The 22947-nt window shown below is 40.9% G+C and overlaps 1 protein-coding gene across 4 annotated transcripts in view; it reads right to left on the minus strand.

Moving 5' to 3' along the window:
* Positions 1-22947, minus strand: part of ltbp1 (latent transforming growth factor beta binding protein 1) — a 417603-nt gene that overhangs the window by 163411 nt on the left and 231245 nt on the right. For 2 of the 4 annotated variants that reach the window (XM_073050520.1, XM_073050518.1), the window contains exons 11-15: positions 22063-22227; positions 12579-12818; positions 4714-4736; positions 3487-3577; positions 2539-2637 (exon numbers count right to left, since the gene is read on the minus strand). In XM_073050520.1, coding sequence (XP_072906621.1) covers positions 2539-2637; positions 3487-3577; positions 4714-4736; positions 12579-12818; positions 22063-22227 — 618 coding nt within the window. The remainder of the gene's footprint in view (positions 1-2538; positions 2638-3486; positions 3578-4713; positions 4737-12578; positions 12819-22062; positions 22228-22947) is intronic. The other 2 variants (XM_073050519.1, XM_073050521.1) reach the window with 2 other exon arrangements.

Raw genomic sequence — 22947 nt, forward strand, 5'->3', positions numbered from 1 at the left:
CCCAGCTCTCCACCAATCTTCATATCATCCACAAACTTGGCCACAAAAGCCATCAATTCCATCATCCAAATTATTGACATGTAATGTACGGTCCCAACACCAGCCCCCGTGGAACACCACAACTAGTCACCAACAGCCAACTAGAAGAGGCTCCCTTTATTCCCATTCTTTGCCTCCTGTCAGACAGCCAATGTGCTATCTTTCCTGTAATGCCATGGACTCTTACCTTGTTCAGCTGCCTCATGTGCATAGAGCATAGAACGGTACAGCACAGTACAAACCCTTTGACCTACAATGTTGTGCCAACCTATAAACACGTGCTCCACAATCAACTTAAACCTTCCCCGTAGCCCATAACCCTCCATCTTCCTTTTACCCGACACCGGCCCCCTAGGCCTGAGTCGACGTAGGAGTAGTAGTTCCTTTTACCCATAAGTCTATCTACGAGTCTCCTAAATGAGGCCAGAATGAGAAGCTGGCAGAAGTGGAGGGAGTACAAGCTGAAAGGTGATAGGTGAAGCCAGGTGGGTGGGGAGGCGGGAGCTGAATTAAGAAGCTAGGAGATGATAGGTAGAAAAGTTAAATGGCCAGAGAAGATATTTGTTTGATATTGATATACACGTCCATATAAGTATCAAACAGAGTTAGACTCTTGCAAACTAGTATCGTGCAATCTTAGGGAAATTCCTCAAGCGTCCAACAATCATTTCATTCCTACTATATCCTACAATGCCCAATCACAGCTGTCTAAAGATTTAACTTGACTAGACAAGACTCATTTGCAAACACACCTAAATACAGAAGGAACCTTTGCAAAGCTATGTGGAATCTTTAAATAAACATTGCCAAGGATGTTTGTTAGGAAACCAAATATACCAAACTAATTTGATTACTTTAGTTTCCTATTATAGAGCCAAACTTGCTTTAAACACCCTTCACCTGTTTAGCTGCAGAGAGATAATGTTTGAGGCTGAAATGCAGAGTTGACCCAAATGCTTTGTTTATTTTTAAATTATTTAAAATACCACAAAGCACTGTGCCCTACAGGTTTTAACAAAAGAGAATCATAGACGTAAAAAGGTTAAGGTCAGGTAAATGCTCTCAGAAGTTAAAGGCCCTCATTATTTACAAATTACATCAATATTTGGAAGATATCATATCCAGGAATTACTTCCGACAATGTAATGTAAATGCCTCTGCAGGCCAATCAATGTAGAAGGCAATCTTTTGTTGGTCATACAGTCTCCAGGAATAAGGACCTCCCATATTGTTTCTTCCATGAACTACCATGGAGCTGATTGTACAAAAGGGATTGAAGCCAGTGGCCAAGAGCAAACACACGCTAAGCCCTGCAAATAGAGATCAACTCTCCCACCAGAAGGTATACATACACATTACTTTTGACCGAAGTGCTACTGAAAAGTTCCCCATTCTTTCTAAAGATCCTGCTTCTGCACTCTCAGTGGTTAATTCAAAATTACTGCTCCATACAGCAAAACATAAGCGACTTGAAATTGAACATATTCCAATCAGATAAAGTTATGTATTTTCCCAAAGCATGCCAACACTGGTAGCAACAAAGCAGTGCGCTAAGAACAAAGCTTATGCAGTAACTTCACAGTCCTCAAATGGACGGTGTGGAGATTTTTCAGGGAATGCAGTAGTAACCTACACAAAGAAGTCTTTAAGTAACTCATTCAAAAAGGCGCAACAATATCCTACAATTCATACAATCCACAACGTTGTTCAAATGGGTCCAATTTTGGGAGCTTCAGCTAAATGTTAGGAAACCAGGACTAAGAAAGTTGCAAGGGGAGGTTGACCTTTTACCTTTCAATGGATCATATCCTTGTTAAGTAGGATACTGGGTGTATTCATTAAAGTAGTTTAAAGAAATTTGGGTAAGAACTAGTTGGGTTTCCAAGGAAAACCGCTCCAAGATATATGGTGAAAACAACTGAGGGAAATGGTACTTAACTCTGAAAGGACATCTTCAACCGATTGCCCTTTCCCAATTTTATATTATATAAGCTTGTAAGAGCATCAGTTGCGCGTATTTGTGTTTAAAAAGCAGTGATTTCTGTCACAGATAATTAAATCTGTGAGAAATAAACAGTAAGATAATTCTGAACTGTTTTGCTGACTGCAGTTTCAAACATTCAGGCATGAAGATGTCAAAAACAGCCGGGAGTGAACATGAAATGATTTCACCACTTCAACAAGTTAGGAATTATGAAAGCATTGACAGTCATCCTGAATGTTACAATGAAAATGAAGATTTGGAGGGTGCAATCGTTGAAAGCATTGCATGAGGTAGTCCATTATCTGCACTGATTGGAATGTGGGAGGAAACTGGAACACCCGGAGAAAACCCACACAGTGACGGATGAGAATGCACCAACACTTCACAGACTGTGGTGGAACTGAAGCACGATTGCTGGTGGCACAATAGCATAATGCTACCATGCCACCCCAGTGATAGTACTGGCAATCATCTGGGAGGGAGACGGAAATTCTCACAGTGCATGCTTACTGTACCTGCAACTTGAGTGGATGCAATGAAATGGGTCAAGCTGGATGCAGACACCTCATGAGCAATATGCACTGGGCTTGGTGGGGAGGCTTTTTCCACCACTTCTGTGAGAGGAAAAAATATACAAACATGAGTAGCAAATAGCACATCAAAGCATTTTTAAACATGCATTAAATGCCAGTAGTTTATGGAAAGGCAGCTAAAACAACAGTGGTCAGAGGTGTCAAATCTCAGTATAGATTCACAATGATGATGCAGCATAATTGACGGACAAGGCTATCCAACCTTAGCAGATTGCCTGCAGCAATGATCAACAGTAAGAGCTTCTTCAGTTCTGTGGAACCAAATTAAATGGCAGCATGAGCTGGCACAGTAGCGTAATGGTTAGCCCAACGTTCTACAGAGCCAGCAACCCCGGTTCAATTCCCACTGTTGTCTGTATGGAACCTGTACATCCTCTCTGTGACCATGTGGGTTTCCTCCAGGTGCTCTGGTTTCCTCAGATGCACCAGTTGGTAGGTGAATTGGTCATTTTAAAATATCCCATGACTAGACTAAGATTAAATTGGGGTTTGCTGGATGGTGTGGCTTGAAGGGCTGGCAGGGCCTATTCCACGCTGTATCCCAATCAATCAATAAACAAACAAACAGACATTCTTAACTGGAGCTGTACTGCCTTCCAGAAGGAGCGGTTGAAGGAGAAGAGTTTTGAAACAAGCTGGGGAAGGAAAGTCTTCGGGAACTTTCATAGGCAGCTGGCCCTGTTAAGATTCAGGAAACGTATTTCCAAAGCCCATGCTGCATCTAATGGAAAATCAGTGCTTGACTGAAATATACCAACAGACTTGGTTGACAGTCACATCAGAAATAGACCCAAGCTTATAAACCCTGTTGCCACAGCTGCACACAGAGAAAGGACGGTGTTTGTTAGTTGTGATAAAAAGAGAACATACCAGGGAAGTCGGAGTCAATCTGGATCGTACTAATACTGGGAGATAGCTGAGGCAGACTGGATTCTACAACTACCTTCTCCTTTTCAAGTTCCTAAGTGCAAACAAAAGATTTTTTATATTATTATTTTAAAAACAGACAGATTTTGGTGAACAAAAAAAATCATTAGTTCTAAAATCACTGGCCTAACACAACAATCATCCAAATCCTAGGAGGGCCAGTGTAATATCTTATTAAAGCACTTTTTAAATTGGGCAGAAGCACAATTGGTCCCATGGCTTATCCTTTACTTCAGGGAATCATTTGTATATGGAATTCTATTATTATGAAAGATTGTTAACCTAACCACAAATCTGTCTCTGACCTGCTGAGTATCGCCAATATTTTATTGTTCTGATCGTCCACCTCTTACAGTCCATTCATTTATTTGTTCAAGTCTATTAATTTGCTTCTGTCCACATCTCCTCCATTTCTCTTTTCCCAAATCTCACCTTGCTCTTCAGTGCTCTCTTCAGTTTTTCACTTATGCCACATACAGTATATCATAAACATGAGAAAATCTGCAGATGCTGGAAATTCTTCTTTACTTCACCCTTCTCTGCTCCCTCAATATCTCTTTACTAAAGTCTTTATTTTCCTCTGTGTCTTCTTTGTCCTTCTTCACTTTCATCTTTGTCTCTTCATTCATATTTCTTCCGACACCTCCGTCTATTTTTGTTTTTGCCTCTAGTGCTTTTTTTTTCTCAGATTTACCTTCCCTCATTTTCAGTTTCTACACGAGTTGTATAACTTTGATCAGGAAAATGCAACTGTAAATACCAATGTCCACTTCAATCTTTACAAATCAAACCAGCTAGGGAGTGAGAAACACAAAATGCTGCAGGATCTCAGCAGGCCAGGCAGCATCTACGGAAAAAAGTACAGTCGCCGTTTCGGGCCGAGACCCTTTATCAGGGAGGCAAGACTCAGTTTCTTTCCATAATACCCAACTGCTTTGTTCCCAACCATCCATGTACTGGGCCTCCTGCATTCATTTGTGAAGGCCGGATGTAAACCACACCATCTATGTGGGATGTTAGCATTGCATGCATCAAGATTATCTTTGACACACTCTAGCAAAAACTAATCAATCTCTTCCCTGGAGCACATAATGAGCGTACAATTATGAGAGTAAGGCATTTATATTGAATCTAATCACTTTGCCATTATAACCACAGGACTGTACCTACCTGTTCTGGTGTGGTGGTGCCCACTGTAACAAGAAGAACACAACAAAATAAAGTGTTAGTCACGAGAAATGGAACATGATTTTGCTCATAAAACAGGAGTTCTTCTTTTTCATCTCGTTACAAATATTGTACGATTCTGGAAAAGCTTTGAAGAAAATTTAGCAAAACAAGCAGCTTTGGATTTGCTGAAATAGGAAAAAGATTAGCTGTGGAAATACAATATCCTATGGCAGTGAGCTGCCTTAGATTAATGGTATGTGAAAAGGCCTCACTTTATCCCAGAATTTAGTTTTGAGCCATTGCAGAATAATGGATGAAATATACTTAGTCTGGTAGAACATTCACTACTTTCCAAAGTAACAAGTTTTACCTCTTCCTTGAGTAGGAAAACTCACCTTGACGTAGTATGCCAATGTGATCTCATCAGAGCACTGTACAATTGAAACAAAACACCTCTACATTTGTACTCTTACAATATTGGCCAATACACCAAATGCCTTTCTAATTGCTTACTGTCCTGTATATCAACACTCAGTTATTTACAATCACCACCTGAACACTAAAGTGGATACCCTCTTTTTTTACCCCACAATTAGTCCATGGTGTCCATCCCCTTTCACTTAAAGTGCTTATGTCCCCTGAAGCCTTTCCATTTCTTTCTTACAGCCATGTTATTTTGTATGATGATCAAACATAAGATATATGACATATGATCCTAGCAACTCACTCACCACAGTCATTCAATGCAAAACCTACCCTTTCATTCTGTCTGTTTCTATCCATTAACTAATCCTGAATCCATGGAAAAATATTATCCCCAATGCCATTCATTCTAATTTTGTTAATCACCTTCTCAATCGCTTCTAAGTTCATTGCATCCTCTGGCTCACCTGTTTCTGCCTTACTAGTTACAACTTCAGAATTCTAATGACTCTACCCAATGTTATTATTATACACCATGTTATTACTTCCTCAATAATAGATTGCGGAATTTTCCCTACCACAGATAACAGGCTCATTTGCTGATAGTTCCCTGTTTCTCTCTCTCTCTCTCTCTCTCTCTCTCTCTCTCCTCTCTTAAATAGTGGATAACATTTGCTACTTTGCAGACAATGGGAATCATTCTAGAATCCATGGAATTTTGGAAGATGAGAAACATAAATCGCTATCTCCACAATCATCCCTTTCACAAACATATGATATAGGTCATCAGGCTCAAGGATTAATTGCCTCTCAATTCCATTAATTCCTCTAATACTAATATTTACTCATGCTAATTTCTTTGATCTCCCCATTCACTCCAATCCTGTGGTTTCTTCATTATTCCTGGAAGGTTTTGAGACATAAGCAACTTTTTTTTTACTATAATTGCAGGATTCTCAGAAAACTAGAAGCAGAGGGCTAGTCCACCCAGCCCTCATGTCTGCCCTGACATTCGATACACCCAGCGGTTCTTCTGTTCCGGGTCTCAACTCTCCTTCTAAGTCAGATCCTCATTGCCCTAAATTCTCTACTTTCAGAAATTTATCTTTCTTCTTTAAATACTTCCTATGACCAAGCCTCCATAATCCTCCAGGGCAAAGAATTCCAGGTATTCCCTACCAGTCTGTTGTCCTTATCCAAGATAGTCTCCGTGCAGCACCAAAGCCACAGGAGCTCACCTAATGCACAACTATTATGCCAAAATATACAAGTCCTTTCATTTTAAGACAGCCGGTTTCCAACAAGGTAACTCACCACCACTTTCTCAAGGACAATTATGTACAGGTATTATCTGCTGGCATTGCCAATAAAGCCCACATTTCACTTGTGAATAAACTTAATATATTGACATTGGCCAAATAAGCCACATGTTGGCCAGTCTCAAGAGCTCTCTCAATGAATTAGTTGGAGGAGTGAAGATAAAAATGTCAACGCTTTGATTGAACCTTGTTGCTCAGAGTTCACTGTCTAGGTGAGATGGAAGAAGACAGCAGCAGACCCTGTAACTATTTGTCAGCAGAGGAGCCATTACCTTCAGGCAGGGCTGGACTGAATCAACAGTTCAAAAGGAACTGCAATGAATGATTTCAATCATTTTTCATTTTAAAGAGGAGCCACGCAGTCAAATAATAAATCAAATCAAAGATCATTTCAGGCACAAATGCACCCCTCTCAACGTCTGCATCACATTAAGTTTGTTTTTTCTGCTGTTGTGTAGAACATTGTTTTCTCAGACAAAGCTTACATTGTATTCTCTCTCAGTCAACAAGCATCTTAAAAGACTCTACCCTACTGGAATTATTACCCTGAATTAAGATTTTACTAAGGCTTTTGTTTTAACAGCTTGCATGTCTGGTTCAGCCTGTATCTTCTGAGTCCAATTGACAGCAGCATTTTTCAAACAGAAACTTCAGGATTCAAGATTGTTTACTGTCATTCTTCAGCACACGAGGGCAAAGGAGGACAAAATGATTGTTACTCCCGATCCAATGCAGCATCAAAAAATAAATATTAAAGCAATTCTATAAAACACAACTTACAAGTAACTGTTATATATATATATATTTGTGTGTGTGAGTGTGAGTGTGTGTGTACACACATACATTAAGTGATGCTAGGTGATGTATAGTGGTGGTGGGGTGGCTTAATGGTAAAGGTGTTGCTCAGCCTTGGTGGTGGGTAGGCTGGTGCCAGGATGCATTGGGTATGTTAACTAGCTGTTGTAGGGCCCTCCTGTTACACTACCGGGCAAGATAGCAAGAGCAGTTAACTGATGGAGGCACAGGGAAAAGTCAGAACTATTAGATACCATGTGGCCTTCAATACTGCTCCATCTCTGTTAAACATCCGATATTTCTAAAGACAGGTGTTCAATGGCCAGATTGGCAAAGGAGCCTAATAGTATGAAGGTCCAATGCCAGAGGGCATGCATTGAAAGCAGGGGTAGGTTGAAGGATGATGTGGGGAGGGGGTTACATTTTTTACTCAGGGAATTGTGGATGCCTGGAATGTGCTGCCTAGTGTGCTGGTGGAGGCAAATACGGTAGATCAGATGTTTTTAAGAGGCGTTTGGATAAGCACACAGATGTTAGGAATGTGGAGGGATATGGATGTGCTGTAGGTAGAGGGGGTTAGTGTTTGGTGATTTTTCTTTGCTTTTTAGCTGGCTCCGCACAACGCTATGGGTCAAATGGCCGGGTCGTGTGCTGTACTGTTCGATGTTCTATGAGACCAAGATCAACCTCTTTCCCAATAAGGTGCATCACTGCAATTCTATCAAAACACTAAATTCACACTTGTAGATGCTGTGTATTTAGAATTAAAATAAAATATATAAATAATGTTTAAATTATTCGTGAATTTCACTTTTATTCTAAGTTCACATCACCTGCTATCACAGTGCGTTCTTAGCTCACAAATTTAGCCTTGAAGGTTTGTCAAAGCAAGCAATTCTTTTGAAGACACAAGACTGCAAATGGTGCAATCTGGAGAAAGGAAAACGAACTACTGGAGAAGTTCAGTGGGTCAAGCAGATCTTTGGGGGCAAAGGGGTAAGCTGATGCTTTGGGTCAGGATCCGACATCAAGGCTCATATGTATTTCATTTACATAATAAGCAGACGTAGATGCTATCATCGTGCATGATTGCAACACCTTTAATGCAGAGACGAGTCTTGAGGAACTTTCCTCACGAAAAGTTCCGTAAGGATATGAAGCAGAAAGTGGGGAAAAGTGGGGAGATGGTAAGGCCAAGGCAGCAAATTTTAGGAACACTGCATCAAAGGTGTGAACCCTGTATAACTAAAGTTTTGGTCTTGGGCCACTGAAGAGTCTACTCACATTTCACAATACCCTGACATGTTATTGTCAGCTGAGCCCCCTTAAAGTGTCAACATTTTCATCCTAACAAAAACAAGATTGAGACTTGAAATCTTGGTAAGTGCAGAACAATCTCCATGATCCAAGTCGATACACATTAAAGTCATATTAGATGGCCCATGTTAAAGCAGGACTGAGCAAAGTTTGATAGAAATGCATTGAGCTCTTCTATATTAATATCACAAAGTAATATCACAGGTGTGGCTGCACTATCAGTGACCATATACTAGCCAACGGCCAACCACAGGAACCTTTGCACATTTACTTCTGAACAAAATTACAGTCCTTAAACACAGATAAGTTTCTGGTCCAAAGAAGCATATTAAACAGAAGGTTGTTTTAAGCAAGTTAATAGGGGGAAACGTACAGGTATATTCTTTGTCATAAGAAGCACTGTTTCAGCTGGACAACAAGCATTGAAGGAAAGATCAAAAATTCAGCAAATGTAAAATGAAATACTGAAAAATGAAGACACAAAACAAGACCCAATTTTTGTTCCATTGGGACAGCATCTCTTCCAACAAGGAGAGCAGTTGTGCAGCAAATTCAGCCACAGTCCTCAGAGATATACAATGCCCAAGTCAATCCAAGACTGTGAATTTAATAACTGCACTACTAAGTGGTACTGGCCCACTAAATGTGGAAACAATCTGCACTGAGACATCAGTGACTGCAGCTACACAAGGTGCCAGGGGTTTACAGACGGTAGAGACAAATGATTCTGCAACATCACTGACTAAAACAACATAGCTAATAAAACTGCTTTGATTAAGAAAGGTTCAAAAAAGGTCCATGAAAATGATTCCAGGATTGAAAGGCTTGTCATATAAGGAGTGCCTGATGGTTCAGGGCCTGTACTCACTAGAATTCAGAAGAATAAAGGGGGACCTCAATGAAACCTATTCAATGTTGAAAGTCCTTGATACAGTGGATGTAGAGAGGATGTTTCCTACGATGGAAGAGTCTAAAACCAGAGGACACAGCCTCAGAATAGAGGGGTGTCCTTTTAGAATGGAGAAAAGGAGGAGGGATTTCTTTCGCTAGACACTGGTGAATCTGTGGAATTCATTGCCACATACAACTGTGGAAGCCAAGTCATTGGGTATATTTAGGGCAGAGGTTGATAAACTCTTGATTAGTCAGGGCATGAAGGGATACAGGGAGAAAGCAGGAGATTGAGACTGAGAGGGAAAACAGATCAGTCATGATGAAATAGTGGAGTAGACTTGATGGCCAAATGGCCTAATTCTGCTCCTATATCTTTTGGTCTTATTGTCTTAGGGGCTAAGGCAACACAATGCAACCTCAATGACTGTAGGGAATCTGGCTCTTCACTGACTGTAGGTACGGGGTAGTGAGGATATTACTAACAGTAGGTTAAAATGATAATGAGATGTTACTGACAGTAAAGCCAGTAAGTGTTTGGATTTTACAGAATGTGGGAGAAGGTGGCATTGGGAATGCACAGACTGTAGTGATAGGATGACTCCTAAGTGACCCCTGAAATGGTCCAGCAAGCCACAAAGGATTTTTAGGGATAGACAATAGATGCTAGCCCAGTCAGTGATCACTGTTCCCCAGTAACAAACTAAAAGGAGTAATGAATGGACCTGCAGAGAGTAGCTTACAATGAGTTGCCCCACCCCAATACCATTTTGCAGTCACTAGTTATGATACTGTTGAACAGTCCCCTCTTATAACATGGACTCTTGACCTCATCGTCTACCTTGTACTTTATTGTCTACCTGTACTGCACTTTTTCTAAACTGTAACACTTTATTCTACATGTTTGACATTCTACAAACTCAATGTACCGTTGTAATGAATTGATCTGGATGAATGTTATGCAAGACAATAGTAAACCAATTTACCAAATTAAAAGTGAAAACAGAATAGGTTTGCTGGGATGAGAGAAAGGGCAGATATTACTAAAGCTATAGAAAATGCTTGGTTCCAGGAAACAAAAAAACACATGTATGTTTCTTGTTGGGAGCATAAGGAGACTTACATTCTGAAGGTATGTAGTATTGGTGCCCACTTACTTAGAGCCACAGTACAACAGTCAAAGAAAAAGTGTGTCAGTATGATAGTTTGCCTGTAAGACCTTAGCAGTAACATGCCTGTACAATCTACCCTTGTGGACTCAGGTTTCTTTTGTGCAATCTTCCAATATTATTCACACTCTGTCAGCTCTTCAGAATTTAGGAATCTCACATTACTTACTCTCATTTAGTAAGAAAACTAATATAGTGCAGATTATCCTGGTGGGCTTGGCAATACAGAAATAATACTTCAAAAGAATTCTAACCTTAACTTTCTTTTAAAACACTGATTCCCTCCTGCTGAGTAATAAGATAGGTTCAGTGAAAGTTATTTGGAGATATGTTTCTAGAATATTCACTTTTAAAGTGAAATCAATATCCTTAGAAATGTTCTTATAACACCTAGAATCATGCAAATGTAGGCTTTTACAGCCCATAGAAGAGTAGCCGACCAAGTGTGACCTTGCTAAGTATCGGAGTTAATTTTCTCTATTCTGTTAAGTATCTCAAAGATGTTTACTTTCTATGACTGAAAATTGTTCCTTGGATCATCTTTAACATAAGCAATGGCCATGGAAGAGAGGAGCTCTGTAATGACAAGACTGGATAAGAGTTGGGTAGAACCTTCTGGGCTAACCATCGGCAGATCAGAAACCCAGTGAAGACTGGAGATGCTGGCAATCTGGAGCAACACACAAACACGAATGCTGGAGAATCTCAGCAGGTCAGGCAGCACCTATGGAGGGAAATGAATAGAAGTTTTGGGCCAAGACCCTTCATCAATTCCATTGTTTCCCTCCCTGGATGCTACCTGATCTGCTGAGTTCCTCCAGCATTTTGTGTGTGTTATAGCAGATCCTTTAGTTGTCTATGATATGTAAGGCAGCTAATTTCCTTTCCATGTCAGACAGAAAGCTGATAAGAGCTTATAAACTCAGAACTGCTGGAAGCTATTGAACATTGACAGAATTCACTCCACCACTGCTTGCATCACATGTTGATTTATGTGGTGACGCTGTTACCTAATTTTATTAAGTCTCATAACTCAAAAGCGTGTCCTTAAAACTAATGTGTAATGTGTGTGCCATTGCTTCTCTGTGAGATACATGGAGGACATTAAATAATACATCCTGTAAGGTTGCATTTTGTAACATTTTACACGGCTTTGGCCCATCGCAGAGTAACCACCTGAGGCACAGCACAATCCAATAACATGAATGAGGTAGAGTAGCAAGGAACCTGTTCAAGTCACGCTAGCGAACAACGTCGGGTACATTAGGAAAAAAAATCCACCTTCCTTCCTCAGATTCTGCTGTGGGATAATTTTACATCCCAACGTTAACTTCTCATTCAAAAAGACTGGTGGATAATAACAGAAAATTTCTTTAATGGTAGTAATTCCTTGCATGATTATCGTTTTATGCCACTTCTATTTTTAACTTTAATATAGAGCTTTATTGGGGCAGCAATAATTAATTTTAAAATTAATTTATGACCTGAGTAGCAATAAACACAGCAAACACAAAGTACACTGCAGATGCTGGGGTCAAAGCAGCACGTACAACACGCTGGAGGAACTCAGCAGGTCAGGCAGCATCCGTGGAAATGAGCAGTCAACGTTTCGGGCCGAGACGTTGACTGCTCGTTTCCACGGATGCTGCCCAACCTGCTGAGTTCCTTCAATAAACACGGCAAATATCTCCATCTCTGGGTTCAGCCTTATTGGATCTTAGTCCGATCACTGGATTTCCAGAGAACTGGACAGCAATGGCCAGGCACAAACACAATTATGATTGCTTTTAATTTATCTCAATAAGGAGCAGGACTGCCCTCAAGAGAAAGCTACCTCTCCAGTCCTTAAACTAATTATTCTATGTGCTAGTAGATCAATTAGGAAAAGGCCTGAGAGGTAGCTTTCTCCTTGACCTGAGGCCAATGGAAAAAGAACTGAACATGTCCTTACCTTCTGGGATTATCACCTCAGGCTGTGGGGTTAGAATGGAGGAGAAGGCCTCCAAGGGTTGCTCTGGTGGAACTTGTGCTGGAGTGGGTAATGGCTCAGAGTGTTTAATCACGGGTTGAGTCATTGCAGGAGCAGGAACCCTGGGAACCTTAACATCAGGCCGAGGCTTGACAGTCACCTTCTTGAATGTCTGACTAACATGGTATCCCATTCCACCAGGACAGATTTGCTTGAAGGCAGCTGTTTAGGACAAGATAAAATGATGCTTAGCACAATTTAAATGTACCATTCCATTCTGTATATATACATACAGAGAGTCATCAATCCATGCACGGAACCAGGAACTTCGGTCCCACTGATCAATGCCAATCAAAATACTCATCTAAGCCGGTCCCAAGTGCCAGCATTTGGCCCATAAACCTCTAAACCTTTCCTATCAATGTACCTGTCAGACTAACTTCTAGAATTTATCATCCTTGCCTCAACCACTTCTTCTAGCAGCTCGTTCCTCAAACATACCACCCATGGGTAAAAGAGCTGCCTTTCAATTTCCTAATAAGTCTCTCCCCTCTCACTTTAAAAGTATGCTTCCAGTTCCCGAATTCCTAACACTGGGAAAAAGATAGAGTGCATTCACCCCATCTGTGCCCCACATGATTTTATACAGTACATCGCTAAAAAATAATTTCTCAGTCTTCTATGATCTATGGAGTAAAGTTCAACCTCTTATAATTCAGCTTCTCAAGTCCTGGCAGCATCCTGGTAGAATCCTTCTGCACTCTTTCCATTTTTAAAGAATCTTTTCTATACTAAGGTGACAAAAACTAAGGCCAGCCTGACCAGCTTCTTATACAACCTCACCAGGATCTTCCAATTTTTATACTCAATGCCCTGACCAGTGTGCCAAAATCTGTCATCAGCATCTTGTCCACCTGTGATTCCACTTTCAGAGAACCATGTACTTGAACACAAGTCCTGCTACACCCCCCCGGACTCTACTATTCACTGTGAAGTTCCTAGTACTATTTAACTTCCCAAAATGCTACACCTCACAGTTATGTGAATTCAATTCCATTTGCCATTCCTCAGCCCTCTAAGTAAGCAAGATTACTCCATAATTTTCTTCACTGTCTGCTATGCAACCTATGTTAATCTGTAAACCTATCAAACATGACAAGTGTGAGGTGTTGCACTTTGGGAGGACCAACCAGAGTAGGTCTTACACAGTGAGTGGTCAGACACTGAGGAGTGTGGTAGAACAAAGGGATCTAGGAATACAGGCCCATAATTCGTTGAAAGTTGCATCATGGGTAGATAGGGTCGTAAAGAAAGCTTTTGGCACATTAGCCTTCAGAAATCAAAGCACTGAGTACAGGAGATGGGATGTTATGTATGAAGTTGTATAAGACATTGATGAGGCCCAATTTGGAGTATTGTGTGCAGCTTTGGTCACCTACCTACAGGAAAGATGTAAGTAAGATTGAAAGAGTACAGAGAAAATTTACAAAGATGTTGCCGGATCTGAAGTATCTTAGTTACAAGAAAGGTTGGATAGGTTAGGACTTTACTCCTTAGAATGTAGAAGATTGAAAGGAGATGAGATAGAGGTGCAAAAAATTATGAGAGGCATAGATTGGGTAAATGCAAGCAGGCTTTTTACACTGAGGTTGGGTGGGACTATTACCAGAGGTCATGGGCTAAGGGTGAATGGTGAGATGTTTAAGGGGAACATGAGGGGAAACTTCTTCACTCAGATGGTCATGATAGTGTGAAATGAGCTGCCAGCTTGTATAGGTACACAGATGGCAGCAGTACGGAGGGCTGCCATCTGGGTGCAGGTCGATGGGAGTAGGCATCTTAAATGATTTGGCATGGACTAGATGGGTCAAAGGGCATGTTTCTGTGCTGTATTTTTTTATGATTATGCCTTGTACATTCTTATCAAATTGTTGTTATAGATGACACACATCAATGGGCTCAGCATCGATCCGAGGCCCTCCACTAATCACAAGCCTCCAGTTCACAAAACACTTCCACAATCACCCTCTGATTCCTACCATCAAGCCAACTGTGCATCCAATAAGCCACCTCTCTCTGGATTCCCTGATATCTAACAGTCCAGAACAGCCTATCATGTGGAACCTTATCTAAGGCATTGCTGAGGTCCATGTAGACCTTATCTACTGCCCTTCCCTCATTGACCTGTTGGTCACATCATTAAATACTCAACCAAGTACATAAAGCATAAGCTCAAAACTCCCATGTACAAAGCCATACTGACAACCTCTACTCAACTCCTGTCTTGCCAGATGCATGTACATCTTATCCCTCAGAATCCACTCCAGTAATTTACCTTCCACAGTGTTGTTACTCTTATTGGTCAAGAGTTCCCAGGTTTTCCTTTGTAGCCCATCCTGCATAAAGGCACATTTTCTACCATCCAACCTGCTGCAAAATCTCTCCGTCATGCACCAACAATTTCTTCACCTGCCTCCCACACTGTTGCATGGTAAGGTCAGTGAAGTCCTGGGGATTAGTCCACTTTTATACACGTATACACATTGAGAAAATACATGTGCTTAGTTCATATATCTATACTGTACATACGTTTTCAATACTATCAAAAGGTCAAGAAATTATGTTTTTATTGAATCACCCAAATCATAGCCATTTGATGTTCATTTTAACTGCAGAGAAAAAACAAAGAAGCAGGAACACACTATCGACCAAGCCCTCACACGAGTTCCACCATCTTACAGTTAGTATCATTAGTAGAGATTGATTGGATCTTGAGTGATTAGTTGTGCTGTAGAAAGTTTTTGAAGCAGAGCGTAAGAGTGTACAGGATTGGTGTTATGTAGGAATGGGACCCAATCCTGCAGACTCGCACTTTGCAGAACTTACTTTTAAAATGTGCAATTTTGTTTTGATGCATTTCAAGCCTTTAACAAAAAAAAATACATGCACTGGCTAAGCAGCAGGTCACTGGGCATGAATGAATGCGTATTTAGATATATTTCCTTACAACATAGTGGACCGTGTTCTCCAGTGAAGCATGCTTGCTCTCAGAGTAATTCCATTCCCTCACTTACATCCCTGTCCCCCAGTTTTCCTGTCTGGTGTAGTGATACAGAGGCTCTTGAACCAGAGGAGTTAACTTCACTTACCCCATCACTGAACTGTTGCTGCAACCTATGAACTCACTTTCAAGACTCTTCGTCTCACGTTCTCGATACTTATTACTTATTTATTATTAATAGGTCTTTTTTTCTTTTGCATTTGCACAGTTGGTTGTCTTTTACACGGTGGTTGTCCACCCTGTTGGTGTGGTCTTTCACTGAGTCTATTATAGTTATTGGATGTATTGAGTATGCTCGCAACAAAAACTAATCTCAGGGTTGTATATGGTGACATATATGTACTTTGATAATAAATTTACTTTGAACTTTGAGCATGGGCTGGATATTGACTTCATTTAAACTGAAGCTGAGACCAAATAAAAGATACAGTTCCTAATATGAGAAGGTTTGATGCAACCAACCAATGATGTGTTTTCCTAGGCGTTTATCATTCTAAGGTTATCTGACAAAACTGTCCAAAAACCTTTGTAACCTTGTTTAGTTGTTCAACTAATCATGGTCAATCGGCACCTTAACTTTATTTATTTGCCTTGCTTCTATCACACTAACATACAACCTCACTGACCTTACCCAGGCTGGAGACAGTTCTCAATTTCCATTGCCATTTGTGGAACATCACCTTTGTCTTGAACAGTAAAGAACAGCTACACCTTGTGCATATGGCACCTCCGATATAGTTAAGCATCCCAAGGCCCTGACCAGGAGTGTAATCAATCAAAAATATGACAGTGAGCTGCAGACAGAAATATCTGGGACAGATGTCTAGAGGTTTGTTCAGGGAGACAGATCTTAAGGAGTATGTTGAAAGACGTAATGTAGTAAAACTGAGAATCTATGGTAAAGGTAATAGAGTGAGCACGTGAATCAAAATTTAGCTGTGTCAAACACAACACCAGAGCGACAAACAGATTGACCAGCAATAGTCATGAGAATGCCTATCATCCTTCATATCTGCCCAACACTGATTTTTAATGCACCTCTGAGCCTTTGTTGTGGCAGGGTAAGGTCTGAAGCTCTACACAAGTTCCACTTCTCCATAGATGTGAGTGCATGGTTTCCAGGACTACCCGCCATAGAAACCCTGTGAGTGGCTGACCGTTGGATATTAGGTGGACCTTGATCTTACCCTGTACTCTCGCACTGCAGAGCCACAGTGTGACAAGTACTACAGTAGCCATGGCAGAGCATGGCACCACCCTTCCCCTCTTTAATGATACTAGATAGCATCCAGGGGCACCACGGTAGTGGGGCGGTTAGCACAACGCTATCACAGCTCGGGGCATCAGAGTTTAGAGTTCAATTCCCATGTCACTGTACACCCTCCCTGTGGAATGCATGGGTTTTCCCTGGGTGCTCCAGTTTCCTCCCACAGTCCAAAGACATTCAGGTTAGTAAGTTAGTTGTCTTTGTAAAAAGTCCCGTGATTAGGTTAGGGTTAAATTGGAGGGGTTGTTAGGTGGCATGGCTCAAAGGGCTGGGAAAGAGGGAAGGAGGGAAGGAGGGAAGGAAGGAAGGAAGGAAAGAAGGAAAGAAAGAAAGAAAGAAAGAAACCTCTTCATAAGGTGGCAGATTAGCTTCTCCCAGTAACATATGAATATCTTAAGCTCTGTTGAACTAACTGAGAAATCTCACCTTATTGAAAGGGTAGGAACATTCAACATCTGCTTTCCATTTTGCTGACCACTCTCCCCCCATGGATGTTGCTCAACCTATGAAGTTCCTCCAGCAGTTTGTTTGGGGTTTTTTTTTTGGCTAATAAAATGCTCCATTTTGGCTACACATTTCTAAAATCTCACACAATTTTAGGTGGATAAATCCAAATCTCTTCCAGTTTCAAAGATCTGATGCAGTATTTGTATCTGCATGGATTTTCTTTTAGTTTTTTATTGCCTCCTTTGTCTGTGACATTTGATTTGGTTAGTAAAGCTCTGACCCCCCCCCCCCCCTCCCTTAAGGGCATAATCTGTTTCTGATTCACAATGATGTATTCTCCTGAAAATCTCCAAATGGCCTGGGCTTTTTCCTATTAGTGGAGAGTATTTGTCCAATTTACCATTGATTGTCACTGCCTCGTTGCCTTCCCTCAAGTCTCAGTATTACACAAACCTAGAACCTCAGCAGCATTATACATTTCTTGTTTACAAACACTACATTCAACTCCATCACATTATAATTGGATAAGTATTCATGCATGTTAGACTGAGAGTGTTTAATTTATTACACCTCTCTTGTTAATTCTGGACATATTTCAGAAATCTATCTGGAACGCATGAGAAAATCACCACCTTTCAAGCATGAGTTGGTTTAGTTAACACAATTTACATGAAGTTAAAATCATTCAATAAGACATCTGCTTTCTTTTAATTTATTTCAGGACCATAATGAATAAAATCTTTTCATCAGAGCCCAACATTCTATCTATTAGCTTACAGCCATTTGCCTTACTGTTGGGACCCTCATCACATCCATCAGAGGGATAATATCCCTCAGTTGTATAGTTTCAAACTAGCCCGGTACCCATGAGTTAGAAAATCCTCTCTCACGCATTCCAACATTCAATTGTCAGCTCTCGACTTTTCTATGTAGCTTGAGTAATAGATTATCATCCTTTGAGATCCTGGCACCAGATACTCAAGCCAATGTTGCTGATCTCAATATAGACTACAATGGCTGGATCCTCCCCAGTAATTTCCAGATTTGATTTAGTTCATCGTGTCCCTCATGCCTAACCATCACACCACATGGGACTGACAATATGGCCAAGAAATGAAGTTCTTGTTTCCTCTAGTTAATGAAACCCCTTCAATTGTGCTTCTTCATCCCTTTCCTCCTCTTCGTTCTACCCCTTCCCTTCCCTCACACCACACCCACAACCTGTTCCTACTTCTAGCCAGCCTCAAGTGCCACAGTCAATATCCTGGGCTGCCCCTTTCTGGAAGTCTTTAGACTCTCAGAGAGCAACTACAACAGGGATCCCGACCTGTTTTATGCCATGGAACCTCACCATGGGGCCCATGGACCATAGGTTTGCAACCCCTGAACTATAATGTATCTGTTACATAGAATCCATTTCCACGAATGCTTTTTTCTAAAATCACCTGCAATTCCCTTATTCCATACACTATTGGTAACGCCAGCGGTGTCAGATCTTGCACCTTTCTACAAGTTGTTACCAACATCAACAGCAAATTCCCTACAGTTCTTCCTTTCTTATGCACCACTGCCTCTCCAATTCACTAGGATGGATCTATAGCAGGGTTTCTCAAGCTTTTAAATGCCGTGGACCCAACTATTAACCGAGGGGTCCATGGACCCCTGGTTGGGTACCCCTGATCCGCAGTAACAAATTCCAGCAGCTCTGGCAATGTGCTAAAGGGTTACTGTACACAACATTATTTTCTCTGTTACTCTTTATTCTGTCAGTCTTTCTGCCCTTTGTGTATGCTAATAATAGAATACTTAAGTGCAAAATCACTGCACAGTATGTGGGTGGTTGCAAAGTTCACCATGGAAACTGTCCAAGCTCCAACCCCGTTTGTACCACTCTGTTATAGGAACTGCTGACAACAACTGTATCCTGTAATTCTCGGACTGTTTCTCCGAATGCCCAGGGTTTCTAATGGCAGAAGTCTGCATCACCGTAAAGTGAGGACCTGCTTATATGCTGTGCTATGACCTCTGTACCTTTGACCTCCACCATGTTTCCAGCAAAGCTCAAGGAGCAGCACCTCATCTTTTGTCTGGGCACACTGAAGACTTTCAAACTCAATAAGGGTTTCAACCATTTCAACTAATCAAATCTCCAGTAATTTAGTGCTATATTTTCATTCAAAATCCCTATAGTCATTTCAGCTTATTGTTTTGCATTCTTCACTTCCTCCGAGCCTCTGTTACCTTGCAAGATCTCCTCTTCTGTTATTTAATGTCTCCACCTTGCACTCTGTTATTCCCAACCCCACATCCCCATTTTTGCTGCATTTTTAAGCCTGCCTTTCTCTAACTTTTCTCAATTCTATTGAATGGTCATTCATCTGAAATGTTATCATTCCACCCTGTTGCTGCCTGACTGGCTGTACATAATCAGCATTTACTGTTTTAACTTCACATTTTCGGCATCTGATAGTGCTTAAACAAAGAATATTTCCCTTCCTTTAGTTCTGTTAGAGTTGTGATTCTTCTGTCTCTCTCTCTCTCTCATTTCTGAACAACCTTTGTAAGACAGAGCAACAGTGAGGTTAAATGCAAAGGGTGAATCATAATCAAAAGAAGCTATCAGCATCTTTTCAAGCCAGTCTGAACATGGCAGAGTGTATAGATGATGGTTTCACCTGCAAATTATTAGGCTAATGATTTTTATTAAGAGCCTAGTACTTCCCATCAGAAACATATGTTTTGTAATGCTGTAATGAACTGCAGCATCTAACTACTGACATGCATGGCTGCACTGTGCACAGCAGAAGATGCCAAGTTTACCCCGGGCAATCCAGAAAAAAAAAGTTAAATATAAAAAATACAAAATGAGATTTGTGGAGATTGGTGCTTTATGGTCGGGACAAATGTGTTGGGCCAAATCTCTCCTCTCACCTCTCCCATTGTGCAGAAAATAGAAAACCTGGAAGAAAGTACAGGTACTCCCAGACTCAAGAACAGCCCCTACCCTTATGCTATAAGATTATTGAATAGTTCCCTATTTTGATCAGACAGACTCTTGCCTTCATAATCTTCCTTGGTATGATCTTGGTATGATTGTTTACCTGCACCGCACTCTCTCTGTGGCTGTTGCACTTTATTCCATATTCTGTTACTATTTCACCTTGTACTATGTAATGATCTGATCTGTATGAACAATAGGAAAGACAAGCCTACCATTGTACTTCAGTAGATGTAACAGTGGTAAATCAATTCTGATTCCCTTTCCATTCTGTGTCTCTCTATAAAGGCACAATAATTATAAGTAGGTGCCAAATTTACCAAAGGAGACAGTCCAAGCTCTGACCCCACTTGTGTCCATTCATGATCGGCAGTGCTGGCAGTAGCTCAGCCTGTTACCCCGAATTCCCAGTCTCTCTAATGGCATAAGCCTGCATCACTTGAGGGCTCTCAGACCTTCGTAAAGACCAGCGGAACAAGAGAATGCAAGGTGAGCCATTGTCTCGGATAAAGTCTGCAGGGACAGTCCCTGCAAACTTGCAAAAACAAACAGAAGCAATTGTAGGCCATACAAATCCTAGAGCCTGCTCTGCCATTTGATAGGGTGATCGCCTTAAAAACCCAATTAGGTTTCACTAATGTCACCTGTACTACTGGACTGACTGGGAAATACGTTCCATCAAATGTTGTTTCCATATAACCACCATCCATCCTCGCCTCACTTCAGTCTTTGGCAATAGTCTGGATAAAAATAGTTGCTCTTTTTGCATCAGCATGACAGATAAAATATGAATGTTAATGTTGGGTTACAATCACTGAACATTTAATATTTATTTCTTCCTGCGTTTCTTTTCTATGCTGAACGCATGGAAGGTCTGGGCTTCTTGTACAGTCACTTGATTATCCATCACAGGTACTGGCCATTCAGTCAGGGAAGCTGGGAAACTGGGACAATTGGAAGGAACATAAAGAGGTGAGATTCTGCTGGGGAAATAACATTGGAAGGAAATTTAAAATTCTTCTTTTTAAATGAATAATTCCAGCCTTCATATTTGTATGTGCAATTGAAATTAACTGATTCACAGTAATATCTGCATACCACAGAACCTACTGCAACCTATGTGGGACAAGAACCTAAGGAAAAGCAGAAGTAGGCCAATCAACCTGCTCTGGTGTCAGTAAGGTTATAGTTGGCCTCGCATCTCCGATGTATTTGCCTTGTATTCCTCAATTCCATTTATGTCAAAATAATCTATTAATCTCTGTATGCAAATGTACTCCATGAAACAAAAAAGTAATACGTTCACAAGGGCAGAAACTCTATTCTAATGCGTCCAAGGTAATGTACATGAGTACTTTCACGGAGTCTGAGAAATAAAGCCCTTTGACAGTGTTCTTTTGAGATGAAATGCTCGAGTAAAGCAGATGTTTTGAAGAATGCCTGCCTCAGTTTTGAGCACATTTATATCATTGGTTTGAAATGTCACTTTAGGGAGAACTGCAGAACAAGCAAACAAGGCATCAGAATTCCATCTGTAGTAGATGCGCAGCTCTAATGTTCCGTAGTAATTTGACTGCAACAGAGTACACAAGCAACATAGCTTTTAAAAAAAGAGGTGCCAGCGGAGGAGGACAAAATAGCAGTATCTGTGATGCAAAATAGAAAGTTACACACTGTGATCTTCTGGCCTTACCTGTTCCCAGAATGGGACATTTCTCACAGACTGTGCCCCAGGCCTTGCCAACGCTGCAACAGCACATCTGCTTGCTGAGCTGCACAGACAGAGGGTGCATGCACTGCTTTCCTGCACTGACAAATCGATAGCACGGCCCTTTCTCTTCAATTAAAACATTTTCGGCTGCAGCAGAAATAGAAAAGGGAGGGAGGTTGCCAGAAATGATCTGAGAGAAAAATAAAACTGCAGAAATTCCATCACCAGCTAACAGGACAGAACAGCACACAAGCTAAAAAGAAAAACAACAAACATTTAAGGCACAACTATGTGTGTGTGTGTGTGTGTGTGTGTGTGTGTGTGTGTGTGAGTGCATACTGGTATGGAGAGATTTGGAGAATCCCTTGTACCAGACTACAGCCCCCCAGGACTGAAGCATACAGTGACAGCCATCCAACAAACACATAAAGTGTTAAGCTCAGTGAAAAGTTGCGTGCCCCAAACAGAAATGTACAAGCCATGACTTCTCTTCACGTCCACCTGCATTAGTACAGCAGCAGCTTAAGCATTGAAGAGCAGCACACAAATCAGCTGTTATGCTCTAAACAAAAAGGATTCAAAAAGAAAACAAAACACAGCACTGTTTATGAGGCCACATTATTGAAATGTCTTTGGCATGCTTGCAAACCAATCCATTTCATTCAATCTTGCAGGCAATTGGGACAATTTTATTCTTCACTTCAATCTGTGTTTGGTTAGTTATAATTGTATTAGACAAACTGCAGATGTAGAGTATTTATGTTCTGTTAGATTGTCATTCTTTCTTTTCAAACAGACTCCTTTAGGCCAAGTTAATGTAGGGTCTAATACGTGGGTTTAATCCTACTTTGTCAAATACAACTGGGA

The sequence above is a fragment of the Hemitrygon akajei genome, chromosome 7, assembly GCF_048418815.1.
Source record: "Hemitrygon akajei chromosome 7, sHemAka1.3, whole genome shotgun sequence".
Classification (NCBI taxonomy): domain Eukaryota; kingdom Metazoa; phylum Chordata; class Chondrichthyes; order Myliobatiformes; family Dasyatidae; genus Hemitrygon; species Hemitrygon akajei.